General features: G+C 35.1%; 1 protein-coding gene across 1 annotated transcript in view; it reads right to left on the reverse strand.

The window, feature by feature from the left end:
• Nucleotides 1-247: 247 nt before the first annotated feature.
• The window catches only part of LOC141377471 (uncharacterized), a 516632-nt gene continuing 496420 nt past the window's right edge, over nucleotides 248-20459 (reverse strand). Inside the window, exons 10-12 of the mRNA XM_073921717.1 lie at nucleotides 8257-8333; nucleotides 1984-2117; nucleotides 248-339 (exon numbers count right to left, since the gene is read on the reverse strand). Of these exons, the coding sequence (XP_073777818.1) occupies nucleotides 248-339; nucleotides 1984-2117; nucleotides 8257-8333 (303 nt within the window). The remainder of the gene's footprint in view (nucleotides 340-1983; nucleotides 2118-8256; nucleotides 8334-20459) is intronic.

Genomic DNA, 20459 nt, shown 5'->3' on the forward strand with positions numbered 1-20459 from the left:
GCAACTCACTACCTGATCGCTGATGGAAATCTCCAGCCCACACTCTTAAGCTTAACAGGCAATTCCCATTCGAACCCGTGAGAGCTTTATTGACTGCCTCGGCATACACACTGTCACCTGACATTTCCCTAAGCTGCTGTCAAGCACTCAAAGGTGTTGTGTCACCCGTCATGAGCCACAATGTGTCAGAGCGCCAACGATCACGCAAAGTAAATATTGGGGTTTAGATATCGCTCCATAAAGTATCTTAAAAAGTCCAGCTTGATTCTGCCTGTCCGACCGGTGATGAAGATCTGATGTGCTGCTTGGACACGTTGCTGACATTATCATGTCCGGAGGCTGATGAGGAGTGTGAGAGAAACGGTGGACTAACTGTGGCTGAAGCTGTCAGGTTAGTTGATCAGACGTTCTCACTGCGGGCCACTGGAAGCTGAATTAAAGCTGAAGAAATGAGAAGCGACAGAGCGATGAAGTTGTTGGTAATAAATACAGCTGGATTATACAGCTCTCAGGAACGTGTCATGTTTATCTTGATCAAGAACACATTGCCTTGTGCTGTGGTGAATTTGGTTTTTGATACTAAAAGGGACTGTTCATCAAAAATATCTGATCCATTCAAGGATATTTGTGACTCTCTTTGTTTGGAGCAATTGATTAACTCCCCAACCCTGACAAATCAAATAAATCTACGTTAATTAATATTATTTTAACTAATTCTCCTTAAAGATTTACTGCAACAGGGAAACGCAGTGGCGCAGTAGGTAGTGCTGTCGCCTCACAGCAAAAAGGTCGCTGGTTTGAGCCTCAGCTAGGTCAGTTGGCGTTTCTGTGTGGATGTCCCTGCATTCGCGTGGGTTTCCTCCAGGTGAAACTTTTTGTGCTGCCATTTTGGCAGGACCCCCCTGGTAGAAGAGACGCATAAATTAATATGAAATTCCTGTTAAAATAAAAGATAAACAAATAAAAATAAACAACTAAATGAATAAAAGAAGTTCGAATGACACACGGGTGAGGCAGTGGCACAGTAGGTAGTGCTGTCGCCTCACAGCAAGAAGGTCGCTGGGTCGCTGGTTCGAACCTCAGCTCAGTTGGTGTTTCTTTGTGGAGTTTGCATGTTCTCCCTGCCTTCGCATGGGTTTCCTCTGGGTGCTCCGATTTCCCCTACAGTCCAAAGACATGTGGTACAAGTGAATTGGGTAGGCTAAATTGTCCGTAGTGTGTGTGTGGATGTTTCCCAGAGATGGGTTACGGCTGGAAGGGCATCCGCTGCGTAAAAAACTTGCTGGATAAGTTGGCGGTTCATTCCGCTGGGGTGACCCTGGATTAATAAAGGGACTAAGCCGACAAGAAAATGAATGAATGAATGAATGGATGACACACAACCTTAGTTTGCTGTGGATCATAATTCATTGCACGTTTTTCTGTTTTCAGTTTTAATTGTTTTACTAGTTTGTTAGTCTGTTTTCTGGGATGAAAGGCCTTATGAAATGGTAATATATGAAAATATACTGGAGTGCACACTACTCACTAGTTTACTTACCAGAGTAAACAAAACAAAACAAAACAAAACATGGAATTAAATTAAAAAATGTAATAAAAATTCAATAAAATACAATACAATTAATGCAATTTAATACAATTAAATTAAAAAAATAAAATAAAAATATGTATTTTTTGTTATTATTAACATTAAAACAATTATAGAATTATAATGCAATTATTAACATTAAAACAACACAGTATATTATGTAAATATATTCATTTAAATTGAAGAGGAAAGAAGCTGAAGAATATTGTATAGTTATTAAAATAGTTCAGAAGAAAATACAATTTCTTTAATAAAAAAACACATTTAATTCAGCTAAAGTCTGTCTGTCTGTCAATCTATTTGAATATTTATTTAATAAATTCATTCATTTTATTTTATGGTGTAATAAATATATCTAAATACATATAAATAAGCACCATAATCTATAAACTCACTGTGAGAAGAGTATGAGGTTTTACTTGGGATCAGAGTGTGTATTACTGTGTCCTGCTCGTATTCGAGTCTATCAGGGGGTGTGAATATCCAGTCCCACTCATGTCTTGCCAACAGTGTTTCACGCTCGCCTCCTCTAAACACAGACCAAGGTCAAACACAAATGTTATTGAAATGAGAGGTAATCTGCAGTTGGTGTGTCCAGAGGTGTCCAGTGACTTTGCATGTGTATTTGACATTCAAACGCATGGCTGAACCACATCCTAATGGTGTGCGGTCATGGGTTTCACAGCTTCAGCGCTGCTCAAAGCCAAGTATCAGTGCTGTTTTAGAGGAAAGGTGGATGAGATGGAGGAAAAAGGACAATCATTATTATTATTGTTGTTGTTATTTGTTTATTTTTTCATTGTTTACTTTTTGCTATTTCCCATTTATTTAATTATTTATTACATTTGTCATCATAATGTATTATTGAAATTAATAACTGGCTTCTATAGCTTACTATTTCAGAAACAATCTCTCTCTCTCTCTCTCTCTCTCTCTCTCTCTATTTATATATATATATATATATATATATATATATATATATATATAATTTTTCTTAGGCAAATAATATTGAAAATATATTTCAAATCGCTATTATTTTTGTTGTTTACAGAAAATGGTTGGTGTTGTGGATCTTCTTAAACAAATGTTTGTTTTATTAATAAATTTTAATATTTAATATTTTACTTCATTCCTATTAAAATTCATTCCTAATAAATTTAGTAAACTATTAATAGTGACAGCTATATATATATTATTTTTTTGTCATCAAAAATAATATTGGAAGTATAATATTTCAAATAACTAATATTTGTTAAAATTTAACGCTAATTTATTTCTTTTCAAAGATAAATCTCACTAATATTAGAAATTTTAAAAGCGAATTATTGAAATTTTTATCATCATTATAATTATTATTACTAATTATGATGATGATGATGATAATAATAATAATAATAATGATTATTATTATTATTATTATTATTATTATTATTATATTTAAAGAGAAACACTATTTGAAGCAAAAATTCAAATTGATAATATTTTTCAATATTGAAATCTAAATTATTATTATTTTTCTTCTCAAAGACAAGTGTCCTTGCATATATTTGAAATAGTAAAAGCGAAATTATTATTATTATTATTATTATTATTATTATTCAACTTTTCCTGTGTTTTTGGACATTTAAACACATTAACCAAATGGTTACGGGTTTCTGCATGGGTTTTGCAGTTCAAGGAAAAGGTCTAAATTATTGGTCAGCCCGATTCACTTGACACCTGTTGTATTTTTGTTTGTTTGTTTCCGCTGTTTGTTGTCAATAGTGCGTAAGTGATAAACAAGGGTGAAGTCTTACGCACATGCTTAATCCATATCCAGCAGTGGCTCTGTGAGTCTGGTCATACAGACAGAGGTGAATGAGTGAGTGACAGACGAGACCCTGCTCCTGCTCCTCCTCAACACCTGTCAATCACTCTAATGACTGTCACTGTCCGGCTCGCACCTGTCATCAAACTGCCATCAGCACATCCAGGGAATAATGCTGGGAATGGGAATTTCATAGAGTGAATGCATTTATTTTTAGTTGACTTTTTCCCTAGTGTTTTATATTTTTGCATGTATGCATTTATTTATTTTTTATTTAAAATTGACCCTGCCTGTTGGCTTTAAAAAAGGATGCACAAAAAACAGGACAAACATGTGACACATCCATGGTCAGTCTATTCATTTTTTTTTAAATGTGTGTCTTCATAATATTTTATCAAAATTGAATAAGTGACTTCTTTTATATGATGTAATGGCTCCAATATCATAAGTGAAATCCATCCATCCTCTGAATTCATTTGGATGAATTAATTATGATTAATTATGGATGAATAATGAATTGTGATTTTAGTATTATTAGTAGTTCTAGTATTTAGTAGTATTAGTAGTATGAAAACCTATTTAATGTATTTGTAAAAAATATAAATAAACTGTTTGCTTTTTAAAATGTTCATGGCTAATCTATTTTTAAATGCTTCCACTTGAAATCACCAAACATCAATATGTATATTTGTAAAATACAGCATACCAGGTTGGACCCCCTATCCTCCAGAACTGCCTTAATCCTTTGATGTACCACCTCTACCAGCCTAAACCAGCCTGTTTTCAGTCTTAAATTGTTTCCTGTTCTTAGCTAACAGGAGTAGCACCCGGTGTGGTCTTCTGCTGCTGTAGCCCATGTGCCTCAAGGTTCGACGAGTTGAACGTTCAGAGATGCTCTTCCGCATACCTCAGTTGTAACGAGTGGCTATTTGGGTTACTGTTACCTTTCTATCAACTCAAAACAGTTTGGCCATTCTCCTCTGACCTCTGGCATCAACAAAAAACTTCCGCTCACTGGATATTTTCTCTTTTTTGGACCATTCTCTGTAAACCCTAGAGATGGTTGTGCGTCAACATTCCAGTAGATCACTAGTTTCTGAAATACTCAGACCAGCCCGTTTGGCACCAACAACCATGCCATGTTCAGTCACTTAAATCGCCTTTCTTCCCCATTCTGCTGCTCAGATTGAACTGCAGCAGTTCGTCTTGACCATGTCTACATGCCGAAATTCATTGAGTTGCTGCTATGTGATTGGCTGATTAGACATTTGCATTGACGAGCAGTTGAAAAGGTGTACCTAATAAAGTGGCCGGTGTATGTACCATCCACTCAATTTATGCTGCTAGCTTAGTAAAGAAAGAAAGAAAGAAAGAAAGAAAGAAAGAAAGAAAGAAAGAAAGAAAAAGAAAGAAGTAGGAGTATGTTTTCAAAGTGATATAGTAGTGTAAATTGTACCGTGTGTGTCTATAAGTGTATGTGTTAGCAATGCACACACAGTGGACAGTGGACTTGGTGGCTCTGGTGAGTTTGTGCATCGCCCAAAATTCTCGCCACTAGTTTATTCACTTTTTAAAAAGTTAAACACTCACCTATAGAAAAAAACAGACACACATACTTGTGTTTCTTTGCTTCTGTGTGCCGAAAGTGTCAAAATGTCACATGCATTAATCAGACATTCTGCTTCCTCTTTCATAGAAAAACACAAAGACAGACACACTGCATCACCTATTAATTAAACTTTACTCCCTGTCACTGCCGTTGACAGTTTTCTCTCTCTCTCTCTTTCTCTCTCTCTCTCTCTCTCTCTCTCTCTCTCTCTCTCTCTCTCTCTCTCTCTCTTTCTCCTCCTGTGCTGAAGGATGTGGCCTGGTGTAGAGTGAGGGATAAATACTAATTTCCTGGTTGTGTTTTTCCACTCTGGCAGGGTATACAGTATATATGTTCCAACTGCCTCAAACGTGAAACAATGGGGACCAGGTAAATTGAACAGAGAAATAGGCATAATTAATAAAATAATTTATAGTAAGCAAAGGGGTGTAACGGTTCACAAATCTCACGGTTCGGTTCAATACGGCACAGTGATGTTACGGTTCAATATGTTTTCGATACAGCAAAAAATGAAAAAAGACAGAGGATTTCTCTGATTAAATTTTTGTATTAACATTATAAAATTAAAACTAACTTTCTAAAAGTATGACCTTGTTTTTTCTTTTACTTTAAACAGCAGTGATAGAGCTATACTTCTGGGGTTTCTGCTCAGCAGCAAATTAAACAAATCCTTCATTATACACAAAACCAAAAAGCTGCTTATAAAGAAAATAAATATAATATTCAAGTAGTTTAACAAATATAAAGAAAAGAACAATTTAGTTTTTATATAGAACTCAGTTTCAATCAATTATTAAGTTTTTTTATTTTATTTTCAGAAAGATGAGTGTCCACCTTTTCTTCAGACAGCACAGATCTGCCACTTTAGTGGATCTGAAAGCAGGAATTATCTGACTGAAATGCACGTATGAGGGAATAATGTAACCGGACTCTATTACATTTAACATTTTCTTGAAACCCAAAATGTCCACCACCGATTAAGGTCTTATATCCACAGCTATAAATGTACCGATCGCCTCAATGATTTGTTTTGAACTAAAGCCATTATAATCAACAGCAAATCAGCCAGCAGAGTATCAATAACAGACTTTTATTGGTCATTTTTGTAAATTGCATGACTTATACCTGTTAAGTTTCGTGCCAGTAATCTGGTTTGCTCTTAAATGCAGTGAAGTATTGTGTGTATGTGTGTGTGTGTGTGTGTAGGAGGGAAACTGTATTTCTGACAGCAGATACATGAACTAGGAAAAAGTTTTCCTTTGAACTACACCTGACAGTTTATAACGGCTTTAACACACAATTTTCAAAGTTGTGTGTCACAAAACACTCTGTAATCCACTTAAACACTATTGAAACCCATTTTCTGATCGCAAATTACGAGTTGCAAACGCTGTAAACAAAAGTTCTAAACATTCTACTTGAAGACGCTGGTGGCTATGGCGCCCTCCATGCAGCTGCCAAGAAAAAGGTCCATGGGAGGATTATATTAATGTTACTAGCTATTTTGTGAACAAATGCAGCGCGTGCCTGACTGGAGTTGTGTTTGGAGGTGGGCAGGTGTGGTGATACGTGAACAGGTTATTGAGATTGGCTGTTCTGTGTCTGGGTCCAGGGTTGCTGGGATGTATCGTTTCACCCTTAATATATATACAACACATATATATATATATATATATATATATATATATATATATATATATATATATATATATATATATATATATATATACACACTCAACAGTTCTGTCTGGTTCTTGAATCTGATTGCCTGATAGCCGTGCAATATTTTGCCAGTAACACCACACAAAGGCACAAAAAGCCCTTGCTCAGTTAGTTCTCTTGAGCACGAAAAATGATAGCCTCGTGTTTTTTAAGGTGGACCGGATAGTCAATAAGAAGCTGCGAATAAGAAGCTGGATTCAGCCTTGTCCCTCCTTATCGCAAACACAACAGCAGTCTTGTGAGAAATCTCAGTAGACGGATGGCATTTCATGTCACATTCAGCATTTTAATCTTAAAATGGGAGCAAAATTTGCTGTTTTGTCATCACCTTAAGGGGGTCACACACCAGAAGTGCCGCTTCTCATTACGCTAGAATCATTCAAATACTAGCTCTAAAGTGACGTTGGTGAATTAGTAACGGCTTCTGCTGTTCTGACGTCAGCTGTAGATGTGAATGAACAGTGGAAGAAAGTAGTTCCTAATACAAAAGGGTTTTAGACTCTCTGTGTTTCTTTTTTATGTACAAGATTGTGCCATCGAACTGTTGTATAAACGCAATATCACACTCGTAGCAGTGTGCTATGTATATCAGCACTTGTGGGGCGCTAAGGCACTCGGCCACACGCCTCCCACCAGTGCTGATATACAGCCATAGCACACTGCTACTCGTGTGATATTGCTCATATCTATCTATCGATCTATCTATCTATCTATCTATCTATCTATCTATCTATCTATCTATCTATCTATCTATCTATCTATCTATCTATCTATCTATCTATCTATCTATCTATCTATCTATCTATCTATCTATCTATCTATCTATCTATCTATCTATCTATACATACATACATACATACATACATACATACATACATACATACATACATACATACATACATATATATATATATATATATATATATATATATATATATATATATATATATAATAAACACTATCCTAAAGAAACACTATAAAGCATTGTCATGTTGTTAAAATGCTATCTTGTGTTAATGGTTAACATGCATTGTAGTTAAAAACCATTATTAGATCTTCCTGTGTTGGTTTCTATTGTTTATTTAAGCTGGGATGAAGGTGACAAATGAAGCATTAACCCTTCAGCTCCTCTCATCAACTAATTCCTGAACTATACAACAATGGGCACATGAACCAAAGTAATCAAACATCACCACAGTCACGTATGCTTCCTCAGCTTGGGTTCAACAATTTGCACATGATTTCATTTAGAGATGTGTTTCTTTATCCGCCAATGAGCTATTTGTTTTGGTCTGAGCAGCATCTGTGTGCTGGTGTGAGTGTGTGTCTTTCTGTGTGTGTCGGGAAATGGGGCTCTTATTGCTGCTCGGATGAAGAAAAGCAGTGTTTTAATCGGAGGCTCATTCCCATTACAGAGTTGACGGGATTCATAACAGTTAAGCGGAGAGAGCCTGGGGGCCGGCCGAGGCCTGATGGCTCCTAAATTGGCTCTTTTGTTGGACATGCATTAAGGAGGACGGCTGACCTTGCCTGCGCCGGCTGGAAATAGCGGTGAGAGACACGGCCTTTGTGTTGCGAGTGAGCCCGAAGGTGCAGCACAAATCACACTGTCAAATTCGGCACATGTCAAGAGAAAAGTGGCACACGGAACCACAGACATGCAATTGACACGCACTTACATAGCACTCAAGAAACATGTATAGAAATACACCTCCATAAAGGAGAGCGATCGAGAAGCCAGACATCAGCGCTGTGTAGAAATGAAAGCTGGAACTACAACTAGAAGTGTGTTTCTGGTGGTTAATCAACTGGTGACTTCATTAATAAATGATAATTAATAATTATATTAATGATGCCTTGTGATGATATTTTGTCTGAAAGGGCTGAGAAAATGAAAACGAATGGTAGTACATTTTCTAGAGGATTTGAGATCCTAAAAGTTACAGATGATTGAAGTCAGAACTATTAGCCCTCCAGAATTATTAGCCAGCTGTGGATTATTTTTCACCAGTTTAACGAATAGAAGATTAATTCAACACTTCTCTAAAACATAGCATTTTTAATAACTAATTTCTAATAACTGATATTTTTTATCTTTGCCATGATGGCCGTACATGATATTTGATATTTAAACGCTGAAGTATAAGACCACCTAGTTTTTTTTTGTTTATGTGATCGCTAAATCCAACACAAAACCAACAAAAAGTCCCAAAATTTTAAGATACTGCAAAATTCTTAATTAAATGCAAAACAATGGCAAAAAATGTAGATAATTTCATAAAACATCCAATCCCAAACCATCTAATCAAATTATATTTATTTCAGTTTGCAATTATTTGTTTTACATGAACAAAACCCAGAGAGTGAGGAAAGGATGGAACGTGAGATTGACAGGCGGATCGGTGTAGCGGTAGCAGTAATGCGGTCAATGTACTGGTTCGTTGTGGTAAAGAAGAAGCTGAGCCGAAAGGCAAAGCTCTCGATGTACCGGTCAATCTATGTTCCTACTCTCACCTATGGTCTTGAGCTATGGAACATGACAGAAAGGACAAGATCTTGGATACAAGTGGCCGAAATGAGTTTCCTTCAAAGGGTGGCAGGGCGCACTCTTATGGATAGGGTGAGGAGCTCTGACACCCGGGAAGAGCTCGGAGTAGAGTCGCTGCTCCTCCACATTGAGACAAGTCAGCTGAGGTGGCTTGGGCATCCATTTCGGATGCCTCCTGGACGCCTACCTAGGGAAGTGTTCCAGGCATGTCCCACCGAGAGTAGGCCTCGGGGAAGACCCAGGACATGCTGGAGGGACTATGTCTCTCGGGTGGCCTGGGAATGCCTCGGGATGCCCCCGGAGGAGCTGGAGGAAGTGTCTGCGGAGAGGGAAGTCTGGGGTTCTCTCCTGAGGCCCCGTTTACACTAATGTGTTTTAGTTTGAAAACGCATAAGTTTTGCTACGGTTACGCCAACCGTCCACACTACACCGGAGTTCTCGAGCGCCGAAAATGGAGCGTTTTGGAAACGCTGGAGAGGCCGTTTTCATTCTGAAATGCTGCTGCTCCGTCTCAGTGTGGATGAGCAAAAACGGAGACATCTGCCGACATTCGCCTCTCTGATTGGGGCTTTTCCTCAATATTAAGTAGCCTAACACACACAGTTCAGTCCTGCATCTTCTCCTTGTAAGTTCAGACTTCGCAAGTTTGATCAAGGCTGCAGTCTCTTCTTTTCAGTTTGATATGGAAAACAGACTATACCGAGGACACGGGTAAATCTTCAAAGGGAACAGTGTACTTTATAACTTCATTCATCCTGGCAACGTTGTTTCACTTTCTCAACAATAAAATATAAACATGATTTAATCAACTGCCTATTTTCATTTTAACATTAGCAACTTAACAGACAGCAGAAATGTTGAGGCGTCGAGCTGTTTAATATGAGGGTCATCTTCACTGTGTGGATATTTATAACAAAACGGAGCCGATAACAACTGCCTCCTTTCAATTTCAGTGAAAATACGAAACCCTCTCTTTTGCTGAATATCAGTTTTAATAATCGATAATGGCCATTATAAAAGTATAACATACAATAAGTTTATACATTATAGGAAATAAAGGCAAGCGATCAGTCAATAATACAGAATAGGCTACGTGGTTACATTAATTATTAACTTATCCTTGCGCTCAGCCAAAACACGTTACCTGAGAACAAGTAGGCTAATATATTGCAATGACCAAAGTCAGGGAATATGTCGTTAGATAAAGACAACCAGACGAATGAAATATCCCGTTTAATAAATATAGTGAAATTAGATCCAGCTGGAGATGCTTGATGAGCAGTCCGACTAGCACAGCTCTCATCTGAGTAGATTGGCTCCAGCGCTTGCCCGAGAGTGTGTGTGTGGTCACATGATGTGCGTTTTCAGCGTTTTGGTGTGGACGGAGAGCTGTTCAGAAACGCTGGGTAAAACGCGAGTGTGGACGCGGATCGTTTTCATTCTAAAACGCCGTTTTAAAACTAAAACGCACTAGTGTAAACGGGGCCTAAGACTGCTGCCCCCACGACCCGGCCCCAGAAAAGCAGCAGAAGATGAATGAATGTGTCTATGGATGTTTCCCAGAGATGGGTTGCAGCTGGAAGGGCATCCGCTGCGTAAAACATGTGCTGGATAAGTTGGCGGTTCATTCTGCTGTGGCGAACATGGATTAATAAAGGGACTAAGCCAAAAAGAAAATGAATGAATGAATTCTGAAAGTGCCTCACACAGTTGCGTATGCATGACAAACCACTTGTAAAAAAACACTTTTTTTATCACTCTTAAACTTTAACCGACACTTGCACCAGTCACTTTCTTACAACCACTCCATACAAAAAAAAAAACACCCTTGACAAACCACCTATATGCACACTCGCTCTCTTTCTCTCAACACCACCCACACTTCCATTCCTAACTCTAGCACTTCATTCTCTGAGCACAAACAGTTCATTTGTATAATTATCATTTCTTGTGTGTATTGCCTCTTCTTGTTGAATCACTGAATGCCTCCTCAGTTGAAAGTCACTTTAGACAAAAGCATCTTCTAAATGACTAATAATAAATGTAATATTATTAATAATTCATAGTAAAATACACAGTGTTCTATGTTTTCAGCACTTTGTTTTTTTTTCATTTCTGATTCATTTCAGCGTCAGCTACATATGATTCCATAAAATAATAATAAAGTTGCAAACACAAAACCTGACACAACAAATCTAGAGCACTTTCATTGTAATCAACAAAGCTGTCTCCATTTATATTTCTCCATTTTTATAAGTATGCTATGCCAGTTTTGTCAAATCACTTGCTGGCAGTGTCAGCGTGGTGCTAAGCAAACAAAGCTCTTGTTAGGCTTTTATATTCTGCTCTTGAATATTAATAACTGAAAATTGTGAATACATACAATGAGACTGCATTAAATAAACAAAGTAGATAGAAAATAGCAGATCAAGAGGCTGAATGTGGAGGAAAAAGTATGAGCGAACACAAGATAAAAGATAAAGAAATGGGTTAGTGGAGAGGAAGGATATTAGAGAGGAAGAGGATATGGAGCAATTTGTCATTCAAAAATACGACAAATAGAAGAGAATAGCTCTTAATATAGCTGATTTATAGTGTTTGTCATGCGGTATTTATTTCAGGACTCAACTTTACAAAAGAAAATAGAGAATTACACTGCATTTGGTGTCCACAAATAAAAGGCAAGTGTCTTCTCCACCTTTCTCTTCTTTTTATAAGCTGAAAATTTATTGATTATGTAAGTGTGCTATTGAATTTAAGCAATTTAATAAAAAAAAAAAAATTTAATACTGCTTTTTCAGAGTTTTTTTTTTTTTAGTTTAATTAAATATAAAAATAAATGTAAATATACATATACTCACCTGCCACTTTATTAGGTACACCAAACTTCAAGGGAATCATTCTAAATAAACTTGAAAAATAATTTTGAGTCTTATTTTTACCATACAAAAATGGAATCCATTTCTTTAAAGACAATTTAAGAGAGAAATTGTGGCAGGAGCAATAACTGATTCCTTTAATGGAAAGCAGCAGCTCATTTGCATTTAAAGGTACTTGCTTCCACTGAAAAATTGGCCATAAAGCATGATATAACACTGGGGTTCCCAAACTTTTCAGCCCGCGACCCCAAAAATAATCATATCAGTGGCTCGCAAGTTTTCAAGGTGGTTGTACTGTAAATATGTAAACGTTGCAGACACAACTATAGGCAAATATCAACATGAGCTTATTGACAACACAAAAATGCAACAGTCTATTAGCCATATAATGTTTTTTAAAGTCATTTATGGATTTAATTACATTTTGCTTTTAAAATTAAAGGCTGATGGCTGATTGTTATTTTTATATACTATATTCTGTCGATTATGAATAAAATATGGTAATTCTAATAGTTTAATAAAATTTATTTGAGTTTTGGATATCACCAAGCGACCCCTTGTCATTGTCCCGCGACCCCCTAGGGGGTCCCGACCCCCACTTTGAGAACCACTGCAAATAATTTGTGCGAAATTATGAGCTGAAACTTCACAGACACATTGTACAGACCTGAGGTTCCTATTACATCTTGTCAGAAAGGGATAGAGTGGTTTTAAATATGCAGCACTCCCATTGAAAACGCTTGAAAATGTAAGCTTAAGAAAAAGACTTTAGTGGACTCATGACCCAAGTGTTAAAGAATGTACCACATCATTTATCGATTGAAACACTGGAGCCAGTTCTGTACTGGATATGGATCACAAGTGGCCAAAACTTAGAGTCTTTTTTTTCTTCTTCATTATTTGAGATGTAATTCTACAACTGATGGAAGGCTGACAGGCCTGTGCTGCAGTTCTGTGAATGTTTTGCCCTCCAGGTCTCTGTACCAGTCTCTGAGTGAAAACTGTATGAACTTTATACTTATCTACACATATCGAATGTGGTCACTACAACAGAGCAAAAAAGAAAAAAAAGAAAAGTAAAAAAGGTATAGAAAACTAGCGACTTGAGTTCAACAAGGCCTGTGATGTCAAGTAGATTAGTTTATTTTTGTCTAAAATAATAATAATTAGACAAAAAGAAACTTTAAGGATGAGATATACTAACAATTTGCATCCATGCAAACTCTTTTAAAAGATTACAATTTAAAGAAACACATTCTACAGTAAAACATTAGCAGTCAATAGAAATCCACAAGGATTTTTGTTGCTCCCCTTGTTAAATTGAAACTTTCTCTTTCGGGTGCAAAATGTATGGGAGGACAGTTTTTAAATGAATCACACAACGTAAATTTCTATGGTTGTCAGTCTACCGTACTTGACATTTTCAATAGACATAAATTTAATAGGTAATGTTATTAAATATCTAATAATGCATAAAAAGCATTGCTATAATCAGATTACAAACCTTAAATGCTTTTTAAAAATGGAGTAAATAACTAATAAAATTCAGTTCTATATTTAAACTAATATTAACATAGTAGCTAATAAACCTGGCTTTTTCTTACTGTTGATTTTCATTAATTAATTAACATTTACTAATGAGACTTAATTGTAAGTATTACCTATTCTACGTTATAAGGCTTTTGCAATTTAAATTGGTTGCAAACTGGAAAATGCATGCACATTGAAATACATTAAATATTTTTAATTGAATTTAATTTATTTTTATTTTTTTGCAGCTTAGGTAAATATGACAGTAATACCGTATATAATGATAAACGCTTCAGGAATTAATCCATTATACTTTATTAAAGTAACTTTTTTGCAGCTTAGGTCAATAATACAGTAATATCATATACCTTGTTAAAAGCTTCAGGAATTAATTTATTACACCTGTTAAAGTAACTTTTTCGCAGCCATAGGTCAAAATTACAGTAATATCAAATCCTGTGATAAAGCTTCAGAAACTAATTCATTACACGTTTTAAATTAACTTATTTAGGTCAATACTGCGATAATACCATATACCATGATAAAATCTTCAGGAATCAATCCATTATATCTGATAAAGTTTTTATAATTACTTTGCAGCTCAGGTTAATATTACAGTAATATAATATATCATTATAAAAGTTTCAGGAATTAATCCATTACACCTGTTAAAGTAACTTTTTTGCAGCTTTGGTCAATACCGCAATAATACCGTGTACCATCATAAAATCTTATACCAAATAAAGTTGTTTTTATTGCAGCTTAGGTCAAAATCATGATAAAATTGTAAATCTTGATAAAAGTTTCAGGAATTAATCCATTACACCTGTTAAAGTAACTTTTTTGCAGCTTAGGTCAATATAATGATTACATGGGACAATAACCGTTTTCAAGGTATACTGTGGTTTGGAAAAGTAAAGGTTTTAAAAAAGCCAAATTTTCTGCTGTACCGTTCCTAAGGTATATGTAAGATTTACGTAAATTTTTTTAGTTTTTAAGACAGCATTATCTCTAGCTGAAAATATATCTGAAGATGCCGTTTTAAATGATAAAGAAATCAGTGTTTTTGAAATTAATGAAGACAGCAGGAGTTAATGATTTGTTTGAATTATTTAGCTTGACATGTTTACTGTTACAAAATATTTTGTGTTCAGATGGGAAAAAAAGTTTTACCCCTGGTTTCACAAACAAAATGTTTAAGGCTAATCAAGATTAAATTGCATGTTTGAGCTGTCTCAACTCAAAATAACTTGTATGATATATGCCAGTGTCATTTTTTTGTCTTCAGGTGCACACCAGTAATACTTTTCAAGGCCATTTTTATAAATGTGTCTTTAATGGCCTAATTTAACTAAGGCCTAGTCCGGGCTTAATCTAAGCCCTGTTTGTGAAACTGGGCCTTAGTTTTTACCCAGACATTTAAATGGGATATATTTTAGAGCAGTGAGCACAATACCGTGATATTGATAAGGTTATCATACCGTCAGAATCTTATACCGTCCCATACCTAATAATGATAATATCATATACCATGATAAAATTTTCAGGAGGTAATCTATTACACATGGTAAAGTTATTATTACTTTGCAGCTTAGGTCAAGATCACAATAATATTGTACACCTTGCTAAAAGTTTCAGGAATTAATCCATTACACCCGTGTAAGTAACTTTTTTTGCAGCTTAGGTCAATATCGTGATAATACCATATATCAGTGGTTCTCAAACTGTGGTACATGTACCACTAGTGGTACGTGGGCTTCCTTCTAGTGGTCTGCAGATGAATGAAATATGTCATATGTACATACTACATAAATTTAAATAAATTATTAAAAAGGATTTATATATGAATATTATGACATAAAGCCTATATTTATGAGGTCCAGGTGCTGATAAACATGGTGTTTTTTCCTTTTTTTTTTTCCTTTTTAAGAGCAGTAACCTACCATTTAACTTTTAAAAGCACATTTTAATTTAAATGTTCTTAATATTAGGAACTAATATGCCTCGTTTTTACACTGTACCGAGCTTTAGCTGCTTTACTAGACCTAATACACTATTGTATTTCAATACTACTCATTATGGTGGTACTTGCAAAGACAACTTTTTTCTAAGGTGGTACTTGATGAAAAACGTTTGAGAACCACTGCCATATATCATTGTAAAAGTTTCAAAACTTAATCCCAGCCTGATCTCACGAGGAAACGTAACTATTTTACATTTTGTCAGTCTAGTGGCTAATCCAGTTTAGATGTATGAAAATGTACAATTTTTAAAAAGAAGGCGTGGCATCCAACCCCGCCCCTAAACCCATCATTGAGGGATGAACAAATCAAACTGAATTGTGCGAATGAGATGGTACAAATTAATATGAATTAACCACAAAACCAAAAAGTTACGAATTACCGTAAGATTGTGTTGTAATAGCATATACCAATAAAAGCTTCAGGAATTAATCTATTATATTTGTAAGTATTTATTGTAGCTTATTCATAAGTGTTTTTTGTAGGTTATGTCAATACCGTGATCATACTGTACACCATGATAAATGCTTCAGGAATTAAATGCAACAAACAAATCTGATACAGTCATATGCCTACTTGCAACCTATTTGCACGATGCGTTAGTCATTAAGAAAATGAGTTGCTGATTCGGTGTTCTCTCTAATTAGATCAAGTTGACAAAAAAATGTTCCACTCTCACTGGCACCTTTATAAGACTGGGGACTCGCACTAATTTGCCCTGTTTAGTAAGTCTGGCTGTAAATCTTCAAATTGACCTTTGAGGAGCTTCGAGTTGATCTGTGTATTGTGGTGTTGATCTGGGCAGGGGTTTTTTGTTAGCCGCGTTCACAAGCTGTTGAGAAGCATCATCGGGATGCAGGTCGTTCTCTCTGCACGGCAAACTCTTCTGATGAAGAGCGAATACAAATCTCATCACTCTAGATTCCAATCCCCCTCTGCTGCTCCCAGCATGTTAAATCTATCATTTTCCATCAGGTAAAAGATGAGAGGGGAAAAAGAAAGAAAAGAAAGGAAGGATGGAGAGAGGGGTTGAATGAAACTTGGATTAACCCTTGAATGGCATGCTTTCAATGCAAGTCTGTGCGGAAGCATCATTCATGCAGGGAAATCTTTCTTTCTTTCTTTCTTTCTTTCTTTCTTTCTTTCTTTCTTTCTTTCTTTCTTTCTTTCTTTCTTTCTGTCTATATTTCTTTGTTTGTTTGTTTTCTTTGTTTGTTTCTTTCTTGTCTGTCAATATTTATTTGTTCTTTCTTTTTTAAAACTTTTTTCTTTCATTCTATAGTTCTGTCTGTCTATATTTTCTTGTTCTTTCTTTCTTTTCTTCTTTCTTTAATTCTTTATGTCCTCATTTCTTCTTGCTTTACTTATTTCTTTCTTTCTTCTTTCCATTTTTTTCTTGTTTTTTTTTTTTTATGAAATATGTGACCCCAGACCACAAAACCAGCCATAAGGATCACTTTTATTTATTTTTTATTTATTTATTTTTTTTCATCTGAAAGCTGAATAAATAAGCTCTCCATTGCTTTTATGGTTTGTTTTGATAGGACAATATTTGGTCACGTTACAACAGCTGAAAATGATGAGTCTGAGGGTTCGGTCATATTCCAATTATACACTATTTTATTGCATATAAGACATTCTCCAACTCATAAATGTATTTTTTACTACTCCCACTTATATACCCACAAAATATAAAGCAAGATTTGTGCTTCAGAATCGCATATAATAAAGAGTCAGTTCACCAAAAAAGTTACCTCGTCTTTATTTATTCACCCTCATTTACTTAATATATTCTACGATATTTTTATTAAAAGAAGAACTCTTTTGTTGATTTGATGTGTAGATAAATATACAAATAAACAAAAGCACATAAAATTTACATAATTTAAAATTAATTTATATAATACATAAAATATTTTTCACATGCTTCTTTTGAATAAAGACTAAACAACCTTAAAATAATAATAAACAGTTTTTCTTTAACAAGTGTTCATATTATTATTCATTCATTCATTTTCTTTTCGGCTTTCGACTCTCTCACTCATACACTACGGACAGTTTAGCCTATCCAATTCACCTGTACCGCATGTCTTTGGACTGTGGGGCAAACCGGAGCAACCGGAGGAAACCCACACAAATGAAGGAAGAACATGCAAACTCCACACAGAAACGCCAGCTGACCCATCTGAGGCTCGAACCAGTGACCTTCTTGCTGTGCTGCGCCACCATACATATTATTAATATAATACAAAACATTGACATATTGTGTAACTGACGGATCTTTAAAGACTGAAATATTGTCTACCAACAATTCATCTCTGCCATCATATAAATAAATAGCATTTTAAAACATATGCAAACAGCAAGGATTTACTTTAAATCATAATAATATTTTACAGTAATTTGTTTTACTGTATTTTGGTACAAGCATTCACAGTGAGCATAACAGCATAGAAAAAATGGCTCTATTTTATATTTAATATGCAGAGTACAAAACAGTGGCTCTGACATTCTGCTAATTATCTAATTTCACCAAAATTGCATCATTATTTACTTTCAGCTTTGTTTAGAATATAAAGGAAAATATTTATGCTTGTTCTTGTCAATACAATGAAAGTCAATTAAAACCACAAACAGCTTGGCTACCAACATCCTTGAAACGACGTGAGGGTGAGTCAATTATGAGCGCATTTTCATTCATAGAGTAAATGAACTCTTTCTTTACCCATTGAAAGTAGCTGCAAATAGCAAGGTGTAAAATTATAGCAGAAAACGCATAGAGTGTCAGCGAGGAACACACAGAGAGAGTGTTGCATTGAGATGCTCTGTCACCATGAGGTGAACTCATCTCCACCACAACAAACAACGGGTCATTAACGTCCACAGAAAAATGCTCCAATCTCCCATTACCCAGCCAATCATCACTCTCTCTCTCCCTCTTTCTCTCTATCTCTCTCTGTGTGTTGTGAGGAAGGGAGTCAGTGCGTGATGATGTGAATGAAGAGCCATTGTGTTACTGTCAGACTAACTGCAGCTTTCTGCTAGACAAAGAGACTTTCATTCCCAAACCAAAGGGTAAAAAAACTAAGAAAAAGAAACTGCTCGCCCCAACTTAAGCTACATTTACACTGTTTTCGCTTTAACATGAAAACGATCATTGTCCATACATGTCTTTACACAGCGTTTCAAACAACAATCAATCTCCTAACAATACACAACCAAAAACCCATGTCGGAAACCAAAACACCTGCTATAAAATTATAGTACAAAATTATAGCTATATGCAAATATATTAAACTAAAACAAACTTTTTAGGGGTTTGTTATACCAGAATAAAATTGCACTGTGAAAAAAGTAGATATCATATGTTAAGTTAATATAAGAAAATACAAGTAACCATTTATTTATAGTACAATTGTATAAAACACAAATTCTATTTGTTAAAAAAAAAAAAAAAAAAACGTAGATCTATTATCACTAGTATAATTTCACTGAGAAAAAATGTCTAATATAACCAATATTCAGTAAGATTATTATTATTATTAGTAGTAGTAGTATTATTAGTAGTAGTATTAGTATTAATATTATATTTGTATATGTGTGTGTGTATACAAAATTAATTTCTGGTAAATAAGGTTTGTGGATGCCAGATATAAGCAAGGGTTGTGCAATTAATTATTATTATTTTTTTTAAGAATAAAGATTTCACGTTCACGCAGGTTTCCTCTAGGTGCTCCGGTTTCCCTCACTAGTCCAAAGACATGCACTATGTGAATTGAATGAGCTAAATTGTCCATAGAGTATGTTTGTGAATGGAAGTGTATGGGTGTTTCCCAGTGATGGGTTGCGGCTGGAAGGGCATCTGCTTCGTAAAACATATGCTGGATAAGTTGGCGTTTCATTCTGCTGTGGCGACCCAAGAATAATAAAGGGACTAAGCCGAAAAGAAAATGAACGAATGAATGAACATTTCATTTAGAGGTTTTGTCTTTTATGTATTCCTTCAATCTAATACTGCTTAAAATCAAACACAGACTTAATTTAATGTCATTTTTACGTACTTTAAATAACTACTTAGCATTAATTTTGACCTATTACAGTTAGTTTAATTTAATAATGCTAAAAACAACAAGTGTCTCTCATTTGAAATGAACATGAAGGTTTTCATTATATATGTGTAATCAAATGTAATTTTATTGATTGACTGATTAATATATACTTACTATTTTTACAAATACAAGGCTTTGTACTACATTTGTCTTCCCATCTCCTTTTAAAACATTTGATATCGTTTCAATTGAGCAATGTATCTTTTACAGCAAGGGTTCTCAACCTTTTTCACTTCGGGGCTTTCTCTTTCTCCGGTTAATTTTTGATGGCCCATTTGACTGATATTTTCTCTAAAATGCATGTCTACATAAAATCCTAATTTTAAACCTTTATATATTAACAACAGCAACAACAACAAAAATGCACAGATTCAAGAGAACCACATGTCAACAGGGAGATTGCAAAAGACCAGCTTCTGCTTTAAACTGGACTGCCTGAATATCTACTATAAAATATCTACTATTCACAAATGTACAGACAAATGCAAAATACAGTAAAACACCCAAAATCGGTTGAAGCGCGTTGATCTGATGGTGGTTGTTTGCAGCTGGATATTATTGGAAGATCAATAAAAGGAAAAAATTAAGCAGCTCTGCCTGAGTGCGTCTGAAGCTAATATGCAAGTTTATTTTACATTCTATTGCA

The sequence above is a fragment of the Danio rerio genome, chromosome 14 (assembly GCF_049306965.1).
Source record: "Danio rerio strain Tuebingen ecotype United States chromosome 14, GRCz12tu, whole genome shotgun sequence".
NCBI lineage: Eukaryota > Metazoa > Chordata > Actinopteri > Cypriniformes > Danionidae > Danio > Danio rerio.